Genomic DNA, 19,556 nt, shown 5'->3' with positions numbered 1-19,556 from the left:
GGTATGTCGTTCAACTTCTGTCAATTTACTAACGACATACGCTGACATGGACTTAATGAATGACCTGGAACGACTGATTGGAGAGAGAGTTGGGCCCACATGAAGCACGTGCCAGCCACGACTACTCCTTCATCCTCACCCCTATAACGGTTACATTTACAGAAACCCTACAAAAAAGGGATTGTCTCCCCTCTTCGAATTGGATCCCAATCTTCCTTTTTTCTGGGTCGAATTGATAAGGTGAAGTAGGATTGAGCTTTGTTTGGAAGAATATGGGTGGGAGTAGCGGGTTTTCGTCATCTTCGTCACCTTCAATGGGGGGTGTCAAACAATGGTCTCCATTACTGTGTGGATGTGGTGTTGAAGCTCCACTAGTGACCTCTAGGTCGGGTGACAACCCTGGTAGGAGGTTCTACGGGTGTGGTATGTTCAAGGTACTCTCTGTTCCTGTTTTGTCTTCTCTTCACCTTCGCGTATTGTCTTCTCTGTGTTCCTGTCTTCTCTTCTCTTCACCTTCGTGTTCCTCCATGAAATTCTGGCAAGAGTAACACGAATGATCAACCAGATGTCTATGACATCATGTATAACAATATGACTAGTTCAACAAATGATGCAGCAAGATAAACAACAGAAAAACAGTAAATAGACACAGAAAAGTTGTTAACCCAGTTCGGTGCAATATCACCTACGCCTGGAGGGTTTTCACCCAAGAGAGATAATCCACTATTATAGAGAAATTGTACAAAAAGGTCTCACACAAACTGCCCCAGTTTAACTACCTTTTCTACCTATCTCTACCCGTGGAATATTACTTAGGTCTCCCCCTAAGTATGTTTTGCATGCTGATGCCCCTGGTGTCACCTTCTTGAGGCCGTAGTTTTTTTTGTTTCTTTTTCCTTTTGCTTCTTTTATAAAAAAAAATTAGTTTCATATTAATTTTGAAATTCTACTTTTAAATAAAATTAATGCTTTGAAAATCTTATGTCAAACAACTTTTAACTTAAAGAAGTTTTTAAGCTATAAAAATTGAAAATAGACAAACAACTTTTATCATATTTTCAAAGCTCTTATATTGAGCTCTAACTTAAAAGTAACTTTTAAGCTCCAAAAAAGCTGGGTCAAACACTACCTAAGTGTCATTGTCCACTCATTTCCAAGTCAAACTCAAATCTTCATAAGCATCGACAAGGGCTATGTTTGACGCGTTTAGCTGGTAAGCTAGCTGAAAGCTGAAAAGCTAGCTGATAGCTGAAAAGCTAGCTCATCGCTGAAAGTTGATAAGTTAGCTGAAAGCTGAAAAGCTACGTAATTGTAACAGAAGTGTTTAGTAAAACTAGCGGTTGAACAAGCTGAAATTGTAAAATGACATAAAAAGACATACTTGTATAATTATTTTTATATATAACATTACTTTATTTTCACATTAATACCTATAGGATATTAATATTAAAATTATTATAACTTTAAATATTTTAATTTGACTCAATTTATTTATCATCTTAAAAATAGGTTTTCCGAAGGAACAAAAAAAATCATCTTAAAAATATAATATTAATTTTTACTTATTTTATTTTAACATTAATACCTATATGGTGGAATTTTAATAAAATAATAAGGATAAAAATGACAATAAATTCAATAAGCTATAAGCTTTAAGCTATAAGCTACTGAAATAAGCTCCTTCACCAAACACTTTTATAGAGCTTTTAAGCTAGTCAAATAAGCTTTAAACTAGTCAAATAAGCTATAAGCTAGCTGAAATGACATGCCAAACATAGAAAAGAACCTTCTACTCTCTTCATCCTCCAACTAATCCAAAAGATTAGCACAATCAACCTCTAAGATGACATCCCATGGCCACAACTCCCAAACAAGAGAAATAGCATCCCTTAAAAAAATTAAATAGAGATACTATTTCTTACTTATTTATTTTTAGAAAATTAAATAAATACAACAAGAGCTCTCGAGGTTTGTCTTGGGCTTTTACTTTGGGCCTCAAAACTGAAACCCCAAAACCCTAATTCTTAAACCCTAATTTGAGCTATAAAACCCTCGTTTCTCTATCAACAATTTCATTCCTGCTTTCGTCGTCGATATTCAATCCGGTAGCAGCCGCTTCACACCATCTCTCTTCAAGCTCTCGAAGATGGTTCCTCCTCCTAGAGGTAACAGAACAAACTCATCAATGAAAGTGTTGTTTTTTGTTGCTTAAATGTATTGAAAGTTGAAACAAAGTGGGTTTTCGAATTCTTTGAATTTGCAGACAGTAATTTGCTAAAAGGAATGATTTTTGTTTACTATGTAGAGATTAACGAAATGGGTTTTTGAAATCAGCGTTTTTTGATGAGTATTGTGTTTGAATTTGTGCAGGTCGTGGTGGTGGTGGTGGATTTAGGGGAAGGGGTGATAGAGGAAGAGGGAGAGGTGATGGAGGAGGAAGAGGAGGAGGTAGAGGTACCCCTTTTAAGGCACGAGGTGGCGGTAGAGGAGTAGGAGGAGGCAGGGGTGGCCGAGGAGGAGGCCGTGGTGGCAGAGGAGGAGGAATGAAGGGAGGGAGCAGAGTTGTTGTTGAGCCTCACAGACATGAGGGTATTTTCATTGCTAAGGGTGGTAAAGAAGATGCTCTTGTTACTAAGAATCTGGTTCCTGGTGAAGCTGTTTACAATGAGAAAAGGGTTACTGTTCAGGTAATTTCATTCTCATTGACACTGTATAGTTTGATGATTTGACATTGGATTTGCTTAAAACATGCATGAAAATAGTATTTTAGGTTTTGTTAGTTTTCTCAGTTAGCTTTTGGTTAGCTTCATATACTGGATTATGCATTAATGTATTATGTTCAAAGCTTTCATAGGTATTTTTCTGTTTATGTTGATTTCAATGTCAGCTAATTCCATGAAACCTAGGCATATTTTCTTCACTTAGCTTAATTGTTTTTCATAGGATTTATTTATATTCCCCAATGATCTTGTGACACATGAATAATTTACATTCTGCAGAAAGAGGATGGTACAAAAGAGGAATATAGAGTTTGGAATCCTTTCCGCTCCAAGTTGGCTGCTGCCATCCTTGGTGGGGTTGACAACATATGGATTGTAAGTAGTTTCTGCGCCTTATAACCTGTGTTGTACCTTAGCATTGTGCTCTAGATAGCAGTATATTGACATCTTTTTTTGTTTATTGCATTGTTCTACTATAGAAACCTGGAGCCAAAGTCCTTTACCTAGGAGCTGCTTCTGGAACAACTGTTTCTCATGTGTCTGACATTGTTGGTCCAGTAAGTACCAAATCAATGTTGGATAATCATTACACTTAGTGTTAATAGCTGATCTTAATATGCTTTTTTTTTTCTATATAGACCGGAGTTGTCTATGCAGTAGAGTTTTCTCATAGAAGTGGGCGTGATTTGGTCAATATGGCAAAGAAGCGTACCAATGTTATACCTATTATTGAGGACGCTAGACATCCAGCTAAGTACAGGATGTTGGTTGGGATGGTAGATGTGGTATTTTCTGATGTTGCTCAACCTGATCAGGTTTGGTCTTAGTTTCTTATTGATATATTTTAAAAGAAGTCACTATACATGATACCTGTTGAGGATGGTGTCTGCCTCCTTTGTCTTTAAAGCCTGTAGTGTTCCTTTGTATATATTTACACCAATTTTAATCTCTATAGTTCATTTGATTTCAAACATTCCTTCTGTTTTTTGGGCTCTCAAATATAAAGTCATCTAACTGTGAGAGTTATGCTATATCTTCTGTGTAGTATGACTTCTGAATATGTATTTAAAGGTTGTTATTTTATATGTACGTAATTATATGCAGTATATTATCTAACTTGTTGTAATTTAGCAATAACAATTTGCTATCCTGCTTTAGCAATCTATGCCACTATCCTTGATTGACAACTTTGTTTCTACTCACATTTGGTTCCTACTTGTCCTTTTGGCATGTCTATATATCTTTTAAACTTCCCTTTTCCCTTTTCTTTTATCTACTTTTTCTCACAAATTTCTTTTTTTCATGCCTGCCATTCTCTTAAACTACTTACTACTTTTGTTTAATTGAATTTGTTTTTTTTCATTCTTGTCTGTGTCTCTATCTGTGCATATGATGAGTTTACTCGGATTCCCCTTCAAGACTTCCTGGCTGATGTGAAACCGAGATTCTGATGCACATCAGTTTCTGTTGTTATTTGTTCTGTTTTGTTTTGTCATGCTTTAGCTTAAAATTGATGAAATTGCTGGTGCAAGAATGAGTTCTCTATGGGATTTTAATTTTTTATTTTTACCTTTGCTAGTAATGAACTTAAATAAGAGTTTCTGGTTACTCTATAATGTAAGTTCTATTTATGCTATTTTCATGACCATTGCAGGCAAGAATTCTAGGACTGAATGCTTCATATTTTCTCAAAACAGGAGGTCATTTTGTCATTTCAATCAAGGTTTGTTCTGAAATCAAATCTTGCTTTCACTTGCACAGTTGTGATTTGTATCACACTAAGTAGTTGCACATCTAACACTGCAAACAGGTCAATTTTTGTTATCTGGGTTATTGAAGTGTAATGGCTCTTAAGTTCTAATTTGCTCTTTGATTTTCCCAATCATACTCACTTAACTTAATTTGCTCCTCAGGCAAACTGCATAGATTCCACTGTCCCTGCTGAGACAGTCTTTGTTAATGAAGTGAACAAGCTGAAGGCAGATCAGTTTAAGCCTGCTGAGCAAGTCACCCTTGAACCCTTTGAGCGTGACCATGCCTGTGTTGTTGGTGGATACAGATTGTCAAAGAAGAAGAAAGATGCTGAATAGATTGAATGCTTTTGAAAAGGCATGTATTAATGTATTTCTAGCAAATACCAAGTAGTAATGTGTTATTTCAGTGAGACTCTAGATTTCATTGTCTTCATTTTGTCTCCAAGATAAGGCTGGGATTATCAAACATGTTCCAATTTTTGGTAGTTATTTTTCGTTAGTTGCTTTTGGCTGAATTTGTTGGCTTTTTGGTCTCTATTTTTTAAAGGGTAATGCTTGGCGTATATCTGGATTAAGATTTGCTCAAAATTGCATTCTCCGGGTTTGGGGCGTGCGTCAACAAAATGCAATCTCATTTTTTTTTAAAAAATTAATTGAATTAAAACTGAATATTGAACATGTGAAATATTGATTAATGTTTTAAATTTCCTTTTGGATTTTATTTTTGTTGATTTAGAGACAAACTGAATTTTAAACATTTTATTTATTTATAAGTTTGTTGTATGAAAATTAGAATGATGAACTTATGTTAAGATAAAAAAACTATAACCGTTATATGTATAATATTTATATTTATATTTATATAGGATATGATCTGAAAATCATTTACCAACAAAATAGAGAAAATTTGAATTTGAATTTACAATACAAAATTTAAATTATTTATCAATTTCTCTAACCTGCCCCTTCATTTTGGTGAAGAGGTTAATGACACCGATCTTCTTTGATTGAGATAGTTGTATGGTGATGAGAACATCGAATTGATAACTAGATAAAACATTTAGAATTTGAAGTTTTTGAATAAGATGTTGAACAAATTGATAACCTTTATTAAGATGCTTTCATTCTAGGGTGCTATATTGAATTTTACAAATGAGCAGCTTCAAAATTCTTAGAACGTATGAGTGACTTGTGTATTAAAGAACGACATTATTGAATAAGTTATTGTAACCATAATAGATGCGAAAACAACATTATTCTAGATTGATATGTCATAACAATTTCTCTCTTACATGACTAAGAGATGGGATCTATAACTAACTAAAGCTAGAGGGTTTTCAGCACTGTTCATCAAAAGAAATCTGCAAGGGTCGGGTCAAGGGTCGGGTCTTGGAGCGGTTTTTCCGTGCCCTATGCAGAGATCCGATACAGCTACCAGGTACGGTCCCTCAATCTTCTGCTGCATATTGCAATCTTCTGCAATCTTCACCTCTACCTATCCTCTCTATGCAACAAATCTCCTAGGGTTGATCTGGTCATAGAATTTGTACCCTAATTACCCCTCTCATTGAGGTTGAATATCTGAAATTAGTTGATGATGGTTGCTATAAAAATTGGTTTGAGCTTCATTCACGGGCACGTTTGGATCAATCTAATTCCCTTTGCTTACAACACCATGACCAAAGAATCTCTGCTCAACCTTCTCTCCAACGCATCCAAAATTTCTCCAGATTGCATAGATGCATAGCCTTAGATTTTTCTCTCTCTACCAAATCATCTTCCCGATTCAAGCTTCAGAGAGGGAACCAGGAAGATGATTAACCAAAACCGCTTCCTGATTTTATTCCGGATCATCGTAGGCCCTCATGCTTTTGATTAACCTAGCAGCGGTGACGAGAAGAGGAACGAAGTTGAGTGGTTAAAGCACCTCAGCCGTTTTTCTTCAATGTTCTGTGGCTAATTCTCTGCCTCTTTCACAGATTACAATTAGTTCTCACAATGTTTCATTCTAATTAAGATTGTGCACACAACATGTTCGATAGTTTGCTTCAATTAAATTCAATTTGTCAACTGTGTTTTTTTTTTTCCTTTCAGGGATCAGATCATGTTTTCATTCACCACTCTTCACTCCAAATGAGCAGCTCAAGGGAAAACTCGCCAGATTGGTTGTGTTCTTTTCTGAAACATAAGGTATGCTGCCTTTAACTATGTTAGCTGGCTGTTTGATATCCTCAATCTATTGTTTCACAGTTGGGCTTTTGTTCATGCTACTATAATTACTCATCAAGAGTGATAATGTCGTGTTTGGGTTTTTGCTGGAAAGGTTGTGTGCATTGGCCATGCAAATTGATTTCTATCATCTACAGATGCATGCTTTACACATCATAAACTCTTAATGAGTAATTGTTTTGTATTTATTATTACTTTGGCAGTGGCTTAATCTCAAATAAATCTAATGATATTCTTACTCTTTCAAAAAAAAAGGGGGGATGGCTAGAGTGTGCTGGTTTGGAAAGCTTACTGCTTCCTATCATGTGCTTCTCTTTGCTGGTGAGTGGTGATGGTGTCAAAGTAGATGAGGAGATGTCAAAGTTACTTCCTTCTCAGAAAAATAAAATGAGACAAAAACAAAGAAAGGCAGAAGCAAGAGCTAAGAAAGTATTGTACTCATTTCTATAGCTTCTTCTGAAATTGGTGCAGGAAGGGCATTCATTCATCCTATTGTTTTATTTTGTTTTCAGGGGGCAGAGGAAAAGAATGAAGAGTTAAGTGCCAGTGAGGTATCCAAGTCTAGAAAACGGCATGTAAAACTTGTGAATCCTGATCCACATGGGGAGAAGTTATTGCAGGTTAAATTTTAGTGCCTTCAACTTCAGTAACCATTGCGATTCTCTTTAGCATGTGTTTTATATTTTATAATTTAATGGATAAAATAGAAGTTTTCTCCTTGATTCTTACTACCGGTTACCATTATGGTCATTTTCACCAATCACCATGCATATTGACATTTTAGATCTTGGTAGAAAACACTAAATATTTAAGATAATCAAAGGGTGTTATATTTGACTTAGAGATAGAGAATATGGGTCTTAAAAAGTGATAAGATTTAGAAATGCACAAAAGAAAATCACTGCTCATTATTATAAAGGATGGTGTTGCAAGGGCATATGCATTTGCATATCTTTTGTTGCATATGGGAAGATAGGATTTAGATTCATTAGGTGAATGTGAATATTTTTATTTCAAATAAAACTACTATATGGAATTGAGTCACTGACTAATTAAAGTTGATGAAAAAGAAACATACTTTCATTATTTGTGTACTTGACACATTTATCAAACTATTAAAACGTTTGTAAGTTGTCATGTTTATCAAAAACTGATATAATTCCAAAATATTTTTTTACTGTAGTCATTATGATTGTTAGGACTGATATAGTCCGGTTATGCGTGTGATTTTCCCTTCTTAGGTTGATGCTCCACTGTCGGAAGCTACTAAATACTTGAAGTTGCTGCAGAAGAATTCACCTGATTCATTAGAGACACTCTTGCTCTTTTTTGAATTATATACAAGGAAGCAGAAAGTTTTGCTTACCTTTCAGGTAAGTGGAGACCAAACTTTATCTACCAATATATTTTTCTTAAATTTAAGTAATGTTGTCAAGCTATTACTTCTTCCCTTCTCTTTTAAGCACATTAGAAATCTATAGTGTTTGGGAGAGCTCTATTTTGTGACGACTAAACAGTTAATGTCAGTTATAGTATTTTAGCAATTTTATTAGCAGTGGACAAGTCTTTATTTCTGAGAGTTACACTGATACCCAATGACCAGTTCCCACCAAACCACTAACTCCCCCAAAACTAACTAACAGACCTCGCTAACCAAGTCACATGCATGACTACTTCTAAACATCTGTTTTTTCGACTTATGACCAATAGGTTTGTAGTTTCTATTTCTCTGTCAAACCTGTCCCTTTTTAACTGTCACTTAATGTTCTACCAAATCCTTTATAATTATCACTATTACATATTAGGGTCCATAATTTAGGTGTGAAGAACACTGAATTTCTGCTTGACTGATATGGTGTGCACTTATTGGTATTAATTATGAAGACAATTTTTCGATGGATGACCAAGTTGTCTTTAGTTTTTATTTCTATGTCAAACCTTTCAATTCTCGAAATTAAAGCAATGATCTCGCTAATCCTTCAAATTTACCCATTATTACATATCAGATTACATAATGTAGTTGTGAAGAAACTTGAATTTTTGATTGACCGATAGTGTGTGAACGTATTGTACTTATTTTTTTGTATATCCATTATTTAGAGGTCTTCTTAGACTGTACGTTGGCTATGATATACATTTCGTAAGCTTTTTCTGCTGTGATGTGGAACCAATTTTTTTTTGGATAGAATGTTGGTTTATCCCACTTTTTTATGTCACCATATGATCACATGCTCATCAGTATAGTTAAATTTACTATACTGAGTATTGGATTAGAAGTGGATTAGAGTTCTACATTTTACTGTAATGTAAACAATATTCAACTAAATCAATTGAAGCAAGACATATTGACAAACTCAGAAAACTGACTTTGACATGATAACTGTGGAAGCACTCAACCTCAATAAAAATGAGTAAGCTCCCTCACACACACATGAATGATGGTATAAGCATTTAAAGCTGAGGAAGAATATGCACCAGTACTCCCTAAGGATTCTACTGACTATTCTGTTCCATAAGAAGCCAAGTCATTCAGAGCTATATTCATTTTTGGTCTTTCACAAGTCACAACAATCTCATCATCATGCCTGAACTCTCTAAAGTGTGCCATTTTTCCCAATTCTTCAACTTCAGCTATATTTATTTTCGACAATCACATAATGCTCTCCCAAATCCTTTAACATATCAATTATTACTTAATTTCAACCTTTCTCTTTGGAGGTACATGGATTCACAATTTCTGGTCTTCTATTATTTTAATATATATTTGGTATTCAAAATGATGTTTTTAAAAGTTTACACTATCAGTTGTGACGAGGAATCAGTGTGAAGAACCGTGAATTTCTGCTTAACTGATAGGGTTCCCACTTATTGAACCTATTTTTTCATTTTCTTTTATTTTGATGTCATTTGTATCTTAACGTTTGGGTTTGAACTGCATTTCCTCTTCTGTTTCTACTGTGATATGGAACTAATTATCCCTTTGCTAGACATTTGGTTTATATACACTGATCTCTATTTCTGCAGGTATGATAGATACTATCTCTTTGTTTAAATTCACCAATTGCTTTCATGTACCTCAATATTGACATTTTCATTGGGTTGTTCTTGAAATTGTCTGTGTATGTATTATGAGCATGTTCTAATAGATCTAAGGAGGGTTCTTAACCAATCAGTGTAACTCTTATAGTTTTACTGTCATTCAATCCCAGGGGTGTTATTTGTTGATTTGTTTATATAATAGATAATTTAAGTTACTTTCTCATATATAAATAGCACTAAATCATTGAATCTATTTGTTGTGATGTGGTTTGATCTATTATATAGCTTACAACATGTCATTTTCGTTAATCTACAGGGCCAGCGGATTAAGGCAACAATCAGGAAATCATCAATCTACTGCAATAATTTTCATATATGGATGGTGGAAAGAATGAAAAAAAAAAAAAGCATTTTTGAGTGGAATTTGGCACCAAGCGAAAGTTGTTTATGTGTTGATTGATGTAAGGTACGATCAGTGGAACTGGGTTTGTGATTGAAGACCCTTTGTGATCCACTCAATAGGTTATAAAGATAGGTTAGAACTAATGTATGTGTCCTTCAATAGTAGACATGTATTGTCTATGCTTTAAGTAACACCTGAAGTCCTGAATCAAAACCCCACCACTTTTATATCACATTAGGCATCTACTGTATGGTCTTAATTAAATTTACCCTGTTTGAGTGTGTATGTCTGTGTCAGATATACTTTCACATATAATACAACTCTTAAAAAAATTCATCCTAATTAGTAAATAACACCTTAATACTTTTCTAAAAAAAATATAGGTGTGTCCATTTTATCTATTGCAACTAATGTTTACCCTAATCCCACATCGCTCACCAATTGATTACCTCCATTGCTTAATGCTTTTAGTAGAATTATTCTATGCTTTGGTATACATGTAATGTAATGTAATTTAAAATGGATGATATCAGTATAGAATACTTGATCTTTTTGCACAGTGCAACGTCATGCTTTAGAAAGCTTATGGTATTAATAGAAAGATTTCCGGTCGGTCTTCATCTTGGCATGATCAGAAAGCAAATTTCCACTACTTGGTCAGTTTTTTTGCCTTCTTCAAATCCCTCATTAACGATCAAACTTTACTTTGTTATAATTTTGATACACTCCTTTAATGCTCTCACCAATTTCACTATTTTCTCCTAAATTACTTAATTGTAACCGATTTTCCCTAAAATATCTGCACCCTTAATTTTCGGCCACCCCTTTTCTCCAATCTTTACAAGTTTAATTGCAACTGAATAACAAACACTAATCCAATTACAGATTTTTCGCTAATTGATTGATTTTCTCTTTATTTAGTTGTCGACAAGAGTTGGTTATGTAGCATCAAATAAATACGGATGGAGTTGGAGGATGATTTTTTTATGTAGATCAATGCTCACTAATATTCACTAGAATCACCTAATAGTATGCAAAAAGAATATTATATTAACATATTTTAATATAGGGTTAATTTGTTTGATGAGTTGGGGGTGGAGTGTAGATTTTAAGTAAGAATAGATTAAGTGTTATTATCAAAAACCTTGAGGGAGGGGAGTGTATTTTAGTATGTTCTTAGCATACAAATGTATTTTACTTTTGAAATTGGTTTTAAATATTAATTGAATCTAATTTTAAATTTTTTTTTGACAGAATTATATTCTTATAAATATTAATAATACTAATTTTCAGTTGGAGTATTGATTTAATATTAAATTTTAAATTAAAAAAAATAATATAAATATACGTGGTATGGTGATATATGAGTAATAGTAAAATAAGGAAGCATGATTGGATTTAATTAATCTTAATTATATTTTGTGATATATTAAATATAATTTTTTAATAAAATCAATGACTTAGTCTTCGTGCATCGCACTGTGTGATACATTCTATTATATATGTTTTATTTCCTGTGTGTACTTAGTTTTGACCATCGAAATCTGGTTTTGCTTCTCTTTTGTATCTTTTTGTCCGGATTTAAATATTAACTAAATCTATATCTAAATCCTATTGTTACAAATATTAATTAAATAAATTGTAGTTGGATCATTGTTTTAATTTTAAATTTAAAAAATAAATAATATAAATATATGAGGTATGTTGGGATCTGAGAAATAATAATAATAAAATAATTAATCATTGTTGGATTAAATTAATCGTAATTTTTTCAACGAAATCAATGATTTAGATCCCGTGCATCGCACGGGTATAATCACTAGTTTATAACCAAAGTAAATAAAATTAGTTACAATTTGTCATCACAATTTGTCTCATGAACTTATTGCCTTGCACTATACTCGGATATTATAGGATTCTAGCACACATCACTGACATCAGTATGCACCAGATAGTTGATTATAAAATGACTATGGTTTTGCTAGAAACTAGAGATGGAATTATTTTCTTTATAGGTAATTGACATTTATATGCTAGAGATATCCTATATATTAAGGTCGACGAGTAATGGGAATCAAGCAGAGGTCATTTACTTTTCTTAGAGTTAACCCAAATGTCTCATTCATGTCAAGCTCTTCATTCTTCAGTCCATTGGGAAGCTTCCAATCAAAATGGTAAAGTAAATTAGCAAGTTGCATCTCAATATTGGGTAAGGCAAATGAAATGCCTGGACACATCCTCCTTCCAGCACCAAATGGGAGATATTCAAAGTTTGTGCCTCTAAAATCAATTTGGCTATTGAGAAACCTCTCAGGTTTGAAAGTCTCAGCTTCATCCCAATACTTGGGATCTCTTCCAATTGCCCAAGCATTGACACTGACGATGCTCTTAGGTGGTATCTCATACCCATTCATTTCACATCTCTCTCTACATTCTCTTGGAACTAACAATGGTACACTTGGATGTAGCCTCATGGTTTCTTTGATGACACACTTCAAGTATATCAGCTGGTGCAACTCGGATTCATCCACATTCCCTTTGCTACCAAACACCTTTCTTACCTCAGCTTGTGCTTCTTGCATCACCTTTGGATTTTTTACCATTTCTGACATGCCCCATATCACAATCCCTGAAATTGTTTCTCCACCAGCAGAGAACATGTCCTGTAAAAAAAAATAAAAATTAGTTTAAGCTATTTTCAAAGTTACTAATTTTTTTTTAAAAATGAATTTATTTTTAAAATTAATACAAATTTTTTAATATTTCATAGAATACTTTTGTATTACACGAAATATATACTTATGAATTAACTCTTTAAAGTTATCTCTTAAATATTATGAATGATCAAAGATAAAATAAGTTATCATCTCTTATAAATGATTAGGTTGACATTAATTTGAGCGTACAATTACAAAATTTTCTTTTTGTTAAAGACTAACCTGAATGACTGCTTTAATATTATCATCAGTCAAGGCATATTGTTCTTGTTCCTGTTCTTGTTGAAATTTGAGAAGAACATCAACTAGATCTTCATTCCCTGCAGCTTCCCTGAGCATGCTTCTCTTTTCATTTCTGTAAGAATGTAAGAATATGGAAATAATTTGGTGCCTTTCATTGATCAATAGCAAGAGTATATATACAGGTAAAGTCAACCTAGGAATAAATATAATTACAATAAATTAGGCATAATCACAGGAAGAATATTTCATATTCTATCACACCCCCGCAGTCGAAGCGGGAGGTTCACCAACGCTGAGACTGGTTCGAAAATCATCGAAAAGAACGTGAGGGAGGCCTTTGGTGAAGATGTCGGCAATCTGATGACGAGATGGGACATGAAGAACACGGGCTTGACCACGGGCGACTTTCTCTCGAACAAAGTGAATGTCCATCTCAATGTGTTTAGTGCGCTGATGCTGGACTGGATTGCCGGATAGGTAGATAGCACTAACATTGTCACAATACACCAAAGTAGCCTGAGGAAGTGGGAAGTGAAGCTCCAAAAGCAGGTTGCGTAGCCAACACGATTCAGAAACCACATTAGCAACGCCTCGGTACTCAGCCTCAGCACTAGACCGGGAAAGAGTGGGTTGTCTCTTGGAAGACCATGAGATGAGGTTGTCGCCGAGAAACACACAGTAACCAGAGGTAGACCGACGGGTGTCAGGACATCCACCCCAATCAGCATCGGTGTAGGAAATAAGCTTCTCGATAAGAGAAGGATAGAGATGCAAGCCAAACTGTAGGGTGCCCTGAACGTAACGCAGGATGCGCTTCAGTGCAAGCATATGCTCTGTGCGGGGGCATGCATATGAAGACACACCTGCTGAACAGCATAAGAGATGTCAGGACGGGTGAAGGTGAGATACTGTAATGCCCCAGCAAGACTCCGATATAAAGTAGGATCATCACACGGAGTACCAGCAGTAGTACTGAGTTTCTGCTTGGTGTCAACTGGAGTAGCAGAAGGATTGCACGATGTCATACCGGCTCGAGCAATGATGTCACGTGCATATGTACTCTGACTGAGAAAAAGTCCACCTGCATGTCTGGTGACGGCAATGCCCAGAAAATAGCTCAACGGTCCCAGATCCTTCATAGCAAACTCAGAGGCAAGAAGAGCCATGATAGATTTGCGAAGATCATGAGAGGAGCTGATAAGGATGATGTCATCAACATAAAGCAGGAGGTAAGCCATGTCAGAGCCTCGCCTGTAGATGAAAAGGGAGTGATCAGAGGTGCTGTGCTGAAACCCAATGGTTGAAACATAGTCCGCAAAACGCTGGTACCAGGCACGAGGCGCCTGTTTCAACCCATAAAGAGATTTCCGCAAACGACACACATAGTCAGGATACTTAGGGTCACGGAAACCCAAGGGCTGATGCATGTAAACTGTCTCATGCAGATCACCATGGAGGAATGCATTTTGAACATCTAACTGGTGAATGGGCCAAGACCTGGAGAGGGCAATGGTGAGAACTGTGCGAATGGTCGCTGGTTTCACCACAGGACTGAAAGTCTCGTCACAATCAACACCTGCAATCTGTGACCTGCCATCACCTACAAGGCGAGCCTTATAACGCTCAAAACAACCATTAGCTTTCGTCTTATGACGAAAAATCCACATGCAGCGAATGATATTAACATCACTAGAACGAGGAACCAAATCCCAAGTATTACTTCTAATTAAAGCATCAAATTCAGACTGCATTGCGGATTTCCAATTTGGGTCTGAAAGAGCTAGGTTTGGGTTTTTGGGAAGAGGTGAGATGGTGGGATCATCAAAGGTTACAGAAAGGTTGAAGAGTCGTTTGGGTTTGTAGATACCACGCATGCTGCGAGTGGCCATGGTACGGATAGGAGGTACAGCCTGAGTCGGTGAAGGAGGTGAAGGGGAAGATGATAGGGAGTCAGAAGAGGAGGAAGAGGGCGAGGGGAGTTGTGGTGTGGTTACGGTTGAAGGCACTACAGGTGTAGGGCTAGAGTCGGGTAAGGTGGATGGATTAATCCACCGGTGAATGATAGAGGGATGGATAGGATCAGAGAAACAGTCATATGTGGAGGGAGGAGGGGTAGTCATGGTGGCAAAGGGAAACTGTGTCTCATCAAAAATTACATGTCTGGAGATAATGATTTTTCTGTGCGACAAGTCAAAACATTTATAACCTCTGTGATGAAGTGGATACCCTAAGAAGACACACGGGGAAGAACGTGGTTGTAATTTGTTAATGGTAGTAGAGGGAACTAAAGGGTAACAAAGACAACCAAAAACGCGAAGATGTGTGTAAGACGGGTCACGATGATACAGAAGTTGAGTGGGAGAGAGATTAGACAGAGCTTTCCGGGGAAGGATATTAAGAAGATAGGTAGCCATTTGAAGGGCATGATGCCAAAAAGACGAAGGAACAGACGCATGGGCAAGAAGAGTGCGAATCATGTTGTTAATGGTGCGTATTTTGCGCTCCGCCTTGCCATTTTGAGATGATGTATGTGGGCAGGAGAAGCGAAAAACAAGGCCATTAGCAGCACAATAATCATGAAAAGATTTATTGTCGAATTCTCGCCCATTATCACATTGAAGACATTTTACAGTTTGTGAAAAGTGGGTGCGGATTTGATTGGACAAAGAGGTGAACATTTCAAAAACTTGAGATTTATTACTTAAAGGAAACGTCCACAAGAAATCTGTAAAGTCATCTAAGAATAATACATAATACCGATGACCGGTGGATGATAAAACGGGCGAAGTCCATAAATCACTGTGTAAAATGTCAAAAGGCATCACAGTAACATTATGAGAAGAAGAAAATGGCAACCTAACATGTTTGCCAAACACACAAGACTCGCAAACTGTGCTAGAATTCAAATGCTCATAATTAATGAACTTATTACAACGAAGAGACTGCAAAACGGAAGAACTGGGATGACCAAGACGACTATGCCATAGACTCTGAGCTAGACCAGCAAATGAAAAAGACGGCGTGACTGGATAGAGATCGCCAGGACTATTACATCTCATGAGTGGAATCCCCGTCTGAAAATCATGAATCGAGAAGCCATATGGGTCAAAACAAACAGAAACATTGTTATCAGTAGTGAGTTGTCGTACAGAAATCAAGTTTTTAACAGTTGAGTCAGGTTCAGATCCTCTCTTCACATCTGACCTAATTTTTTTTATTTTCCTAATTCTCCTTCCAAACCCCCCCAGCCGCTGCCTCTCTCTCTCATCGCAGCCGCTCCGCCGCCGCCGCGCTCCCCTTATTCCAGCGCCGCCGCCGCCGTCGGTCACCTTGCTCCAGTCGGTTCTTCTTTTCCCATCGAAGCACCCACCGCACGCCTCCAAAGGCCTTCTCCCCTTGTGCCCGCGTGCCTCTTCGAGCAACCCCTCCCGTGACCAAATCCAACGACCGGACACCCAGCCGCCAGCGCCGGCCTCCGCCGTCCCTTACGCCGTCCTCGTCGGCCCCTCCTCTCCGTCGCTGCCCTGTTTGGCTGCCGCCGACCCGTCCAAGCCAGGACCCCAAAACCCGACCCGCCCTCCCCTTCCCCAACGTGTTTCTTGTTTTTTGTTTGGTCGACCGGTTCACACAGCCCGGCTCGACCAGACCGGTTCATTAAAACCCGGTCCAACCGCCCCTGCAGCAACCTTTAAAAAAAAAAAAAAAAACACATTACTTATTCTGTTTTGCAGGTTACATGGCTACGTCCGCTTCAACCCCTGGCTCTCCGAACGGTGCCCCCACCAATGACACCGCTACTACTGTGGTCACTCCACATGACCCGCCGGCGTCTGCCAAGTCGGACTTTCATCCGGCCCTTGCTGTCACCAATATCAAAAACAACATTCCCTTCAAACTCGAGATAGACAAGGACCATTATGCTATGTGGGCTGAATTGTTTGAAACTCATGCTCACGCCACTCAAGTGCTCCACCACATCATTCCTCAAGCTGGCATGGAGCCTCCTGCGCGCACCGATGCTTCCTATGCCCGGTGGGCCACTCTTGACTCTACTGTCAAACAATGGATTTATTCCACCATCTCCTTCGATCTTCTCGCCACTGTTATGGAAAAAGGTTCTACTGCTATGGATACTTGGAACCGTATAGCTTCTCTGTTTGAGGACAATCAGAACTCTCGTGCTGTCGCTCTCGACCAGGATTTCATCTCCACTCGCATGGAGGATTTTCCTAATGTTTCGGCCTATTGTCAACGTCTGAAACATATCTCTGATCAGTTGAGGAATGTTGGTGCCCCTGTTAGTGATCATCGTCTTGTTCTCCAGTTGGTCTCTGGTCTCACTGAGCCTTTCCGTGGTGTTGCCACCCTGATCCGTCAGAGTGAGCCTTTGCCTCCTTTCCTCAAGGTCCGCTCCATGTTGATTCTAGAGGAATCTGGTCTCGCCAGGATGTCAGGTCCGGCCTCTCAGACTGCTTTGCACACCTCTGCTTCCCGTCCACCGGCCTCCGTTGACTCCTCTCAGCAGCGCCCCACCTACCGCAGCGATCAGGGCCACTCCAACCATCGTTATGGGTCAGGGCAAAATCGCAATTATCAGGGTGGTTCTGGTAAACCTAGGAAGAAAGGTGGCTCCCGTTATCCTGGATCACCTGGCTCCTCTGGTTCCTCTGCTGCATCTCCTCCACCCTGGCGCCCACCACCGCAGGCATCCTGGAATCCATGGGGTTGGGCTCCTCCCCCTGGTTGGGCTCCTTCCCCTTGGGGCATGCCTCCTTGTCCTTACCCCACATCTCAGTCGTCGCGTCCCATGGGTGTTCCGCAGCAACCCGGCGTTTTAGGTCCGCGTCCTCAGGCCTACACCGCTACTGCTTCTCCAGCACCCACTGATATCGCTGCTGCCATGCACACCATGTCCTTGACTCCTCCAGACACCACGTGGTACATGGACACTGGCGCCTCGTCCCATACTGCGGCATCTCAAGGTACTCTCACGTCTTATTCTAACTTAAGTCATTTAAATCAGAAACTGATAGTTGGTAGTGGTCAGGGCATTCCAATTCAGGGTTCAGGATACACTTCTATTCCTACCCCTCACAAACCTTTAGCACTCAATCATGTCTTGCACACTCCGCGAATTATTAAAAACTTAATTTCTGTGCGACAACTCACTACTGACAATAATGTTTCTGTTTCTTTTGATCCATTTGGATTCTCGGTGTCTGACTTCAAGACGGGGATGCCTCTCCTGAGATGTAACAGCCTCGACGACCTCTACCCAGTCACTCGTTCCTCTCCCTTTGCTGGTCTTGCTTCTAGTGTCTGGCACAATCGACTTGGTCATCCAGCTTCCTCAGCTTTAAACCATCTTAGGAATAATAAACTTATTTTTTGTGAACCTTCGCGTTCTAGTTCTGTTTGTGACTCTTGTGTTTTAGGCAAACATGTCCGGTTGCCTTTTAGTTCATCTGCAACTATTACTTTGAGACCATTTGATATTTTGCATAGTGATTTATGGACGTCTCCTGTTTTAAGTACTGCTGGTCATCGTTATTACGTTTTGTTTTTGGATGATCACACTGATTTTTTATGGACGTTTCCGATTAGCAAGAAATCTCAGGTTTATGAAACGTTTACTACTCTTGCTACACTTATTAAAACACAATTTTCAGCAAATATTAAATGTCTTCAATGTGATAATGGACGTGAATATGACAATGAATCCTTTCATCGGTATTGTGATGCTAATGGCCTTATTTTTCGCTTCTCTTGCCCTCACACTTCTTCTCAAAACGGCAAAGCTGAACGGAAAATTCGCACCATTAACAACATGATCCGCACCCTCCTCGCTCATTCGTCAGTTCCTCCTTCATTTTGGCATCATGCCCTTCAAATGGCAACATATCTTCTGAACATTTTGCCACGCAAGACTCTTCAAAATGATTCTCCTACTCAGCTGTTGTATCATCGCGACCCTTCCTACTCCCACTTACGTGTCTTTGGTTGTCTATGTTTTCCTCTATTTCCTTCCGCTACAATAAACAAATTGCAACCACGATCGACTCCGTGTGTTTTTCTAGGGTATCCGATGAATCACAGAGGTTATAAATGTTATGATTTGTCACACAGAAAAATTTTAATATCGCGGCATGTCATTTTTGATGAAACCCGATTTCCCTTTGCTGACCTATCCTTGACTCCTGCCCTTTCTTATGAGTGTTTCACCGAGGACCTCCCTCCTTCCTTGATCCACCATTGGCAAACCGTATCCTCCCGCCCACCTGACCCTCCGGTCCAGCCGTCGAGTCCCACTGACTCTTCGCCTCCCTTATCGGCTCCCGTCTCTTCTACCGCTTCTCCCTCACCTTTGCCCTTGCCTCCGGTCCCTCCTGCACCACCCGTACGGACCATGACTACCCGTAGCATGCACGGCATTTCCAAACCTAAAAAGCCT

At 38.2% G+C, this 19,556-nt stretch overlaps 3 protein-coding genes and 1 non-coding gene across 5 annotated transcripts; 3 read left to right on the top strand and 1 right to left on the bottom strand.

The window, feature by feature from the left end:
* Window positions 1-2,028: 2,028 nt before the first annotated feature.
* LOC130733014 (rRNA 2'-O-methyltransferase fibrillarin 2-like) lies at window positions 2,029-4,989 on the top strand. Its single transcript, XM_057585050.1, has 7 exons — window positions 2,029-2,165; window positions 2,371-2,687; window positions 3,000-3,095; window positions 3,200-3,277; window positions 3,359-3,535; window positions 4,375-4,443; window positions 4,634-4,989. The coding sequence occupies exons 1-7, from the start codon at window positions 2,147-2,149 to the stop codon at window positions 4,808-4,810; spliced, it is 933 nt and encodes a 310-aa protein (XP_057441033.1). The 5' UTR covers window positions 2,029-2,146; the 3' UTR covers window positions 4,811-4,989.
* On the top strand, window positions 4,104-4,175 carry LOC130734915 (small nucleolar RNA snoR60). Its single transcript, XR_009018250.1, has one exon. It is a non-coding gene; the product is annotated as a small nucleolar RNA snoR60 (small nucleolar RNA).
* Window positions 4,990-5,759: 770 nt separating the features above from the next.
* Window positions 5,760-10,428, top strand: LOC130733013 (N-terminal acetyltransferase A complex auxiliary subunit NAA15-like). 2 transcript variants are annotated; one of them, XM_057585048.1, is made up of 6 exons: window positions 5,760-5,912; window positions 6,569-6,664; window positions 6,959-7,132; window positions 7,216-7,323; window positions 7,945-8,076; window positions 10,059-10,428. In XM_057585048.1, exons 2-6 carry the CDS (start codon window positions 6,608-6,610, stop codon window positions 10,200-10,202), a joined length of 615 nt encoding a protein of 204 aa, XP_057441031.1. In that variant the 5' UTR covers window positions 5,760-5,912; window positions 6,569-6,607; the 3' UTR covers window positions 10,203-10,428. The 2 variants fall into 2 exon arrangements, with proteins under 2 accessions (XP_057441031.1, XP_057441032.1); XM_057585049.1 differs by lacking the exon at window positions 5,760-5,912 and adding an exon at window positions 5,935-6,421.
* Window positions 10,429-12,040: 1,612 nt separating this feature from the next.
* On the bottom strand, window positions 12,041-13,209 carry LOC130733012 (cytochrome P450 71D10-like). Its single transcript, XM_057585047.1, has 2 exons — window positions 13,085-13,209; window positions 12,041-12,808 (listed from the first exon to the last, which is right to left on the bottom strand). The coding sequence occupies exons 1-2, from the start codon at window positions 13,199-13,201 to the stop codon at window positions 12,197-12,199; spliced, it is 729 nt and encodes a 242-aa protein (XP_057441030.1). The 5' UTR covers window positions 13,202-13,209; the 3' UTR covers window positions 12,041-12,196.
* Between the last annotated feature and the right edge of the window lie 6,347 nt (window positions 13,210-19,556).

The sequence above is a fragment of the Lotus japonicus genome, chromosome 1, assembly GCF_012489685.1.
Source record: "Lotus japonicus ecotype B-129 chromosome 1, LjGifu_v1.2".
Taxonomy (NCBI): Eukaryota; Viridiplantae; Streptophyta; class Magnoliopsida; order Fabales; family Fabaceae; genus Lotus; species Lotus japonicus.
Note: the sequence above shows the minus strand (reverse complement) of the source record. Positions and strands in the feature narration are given on the sequence as shown.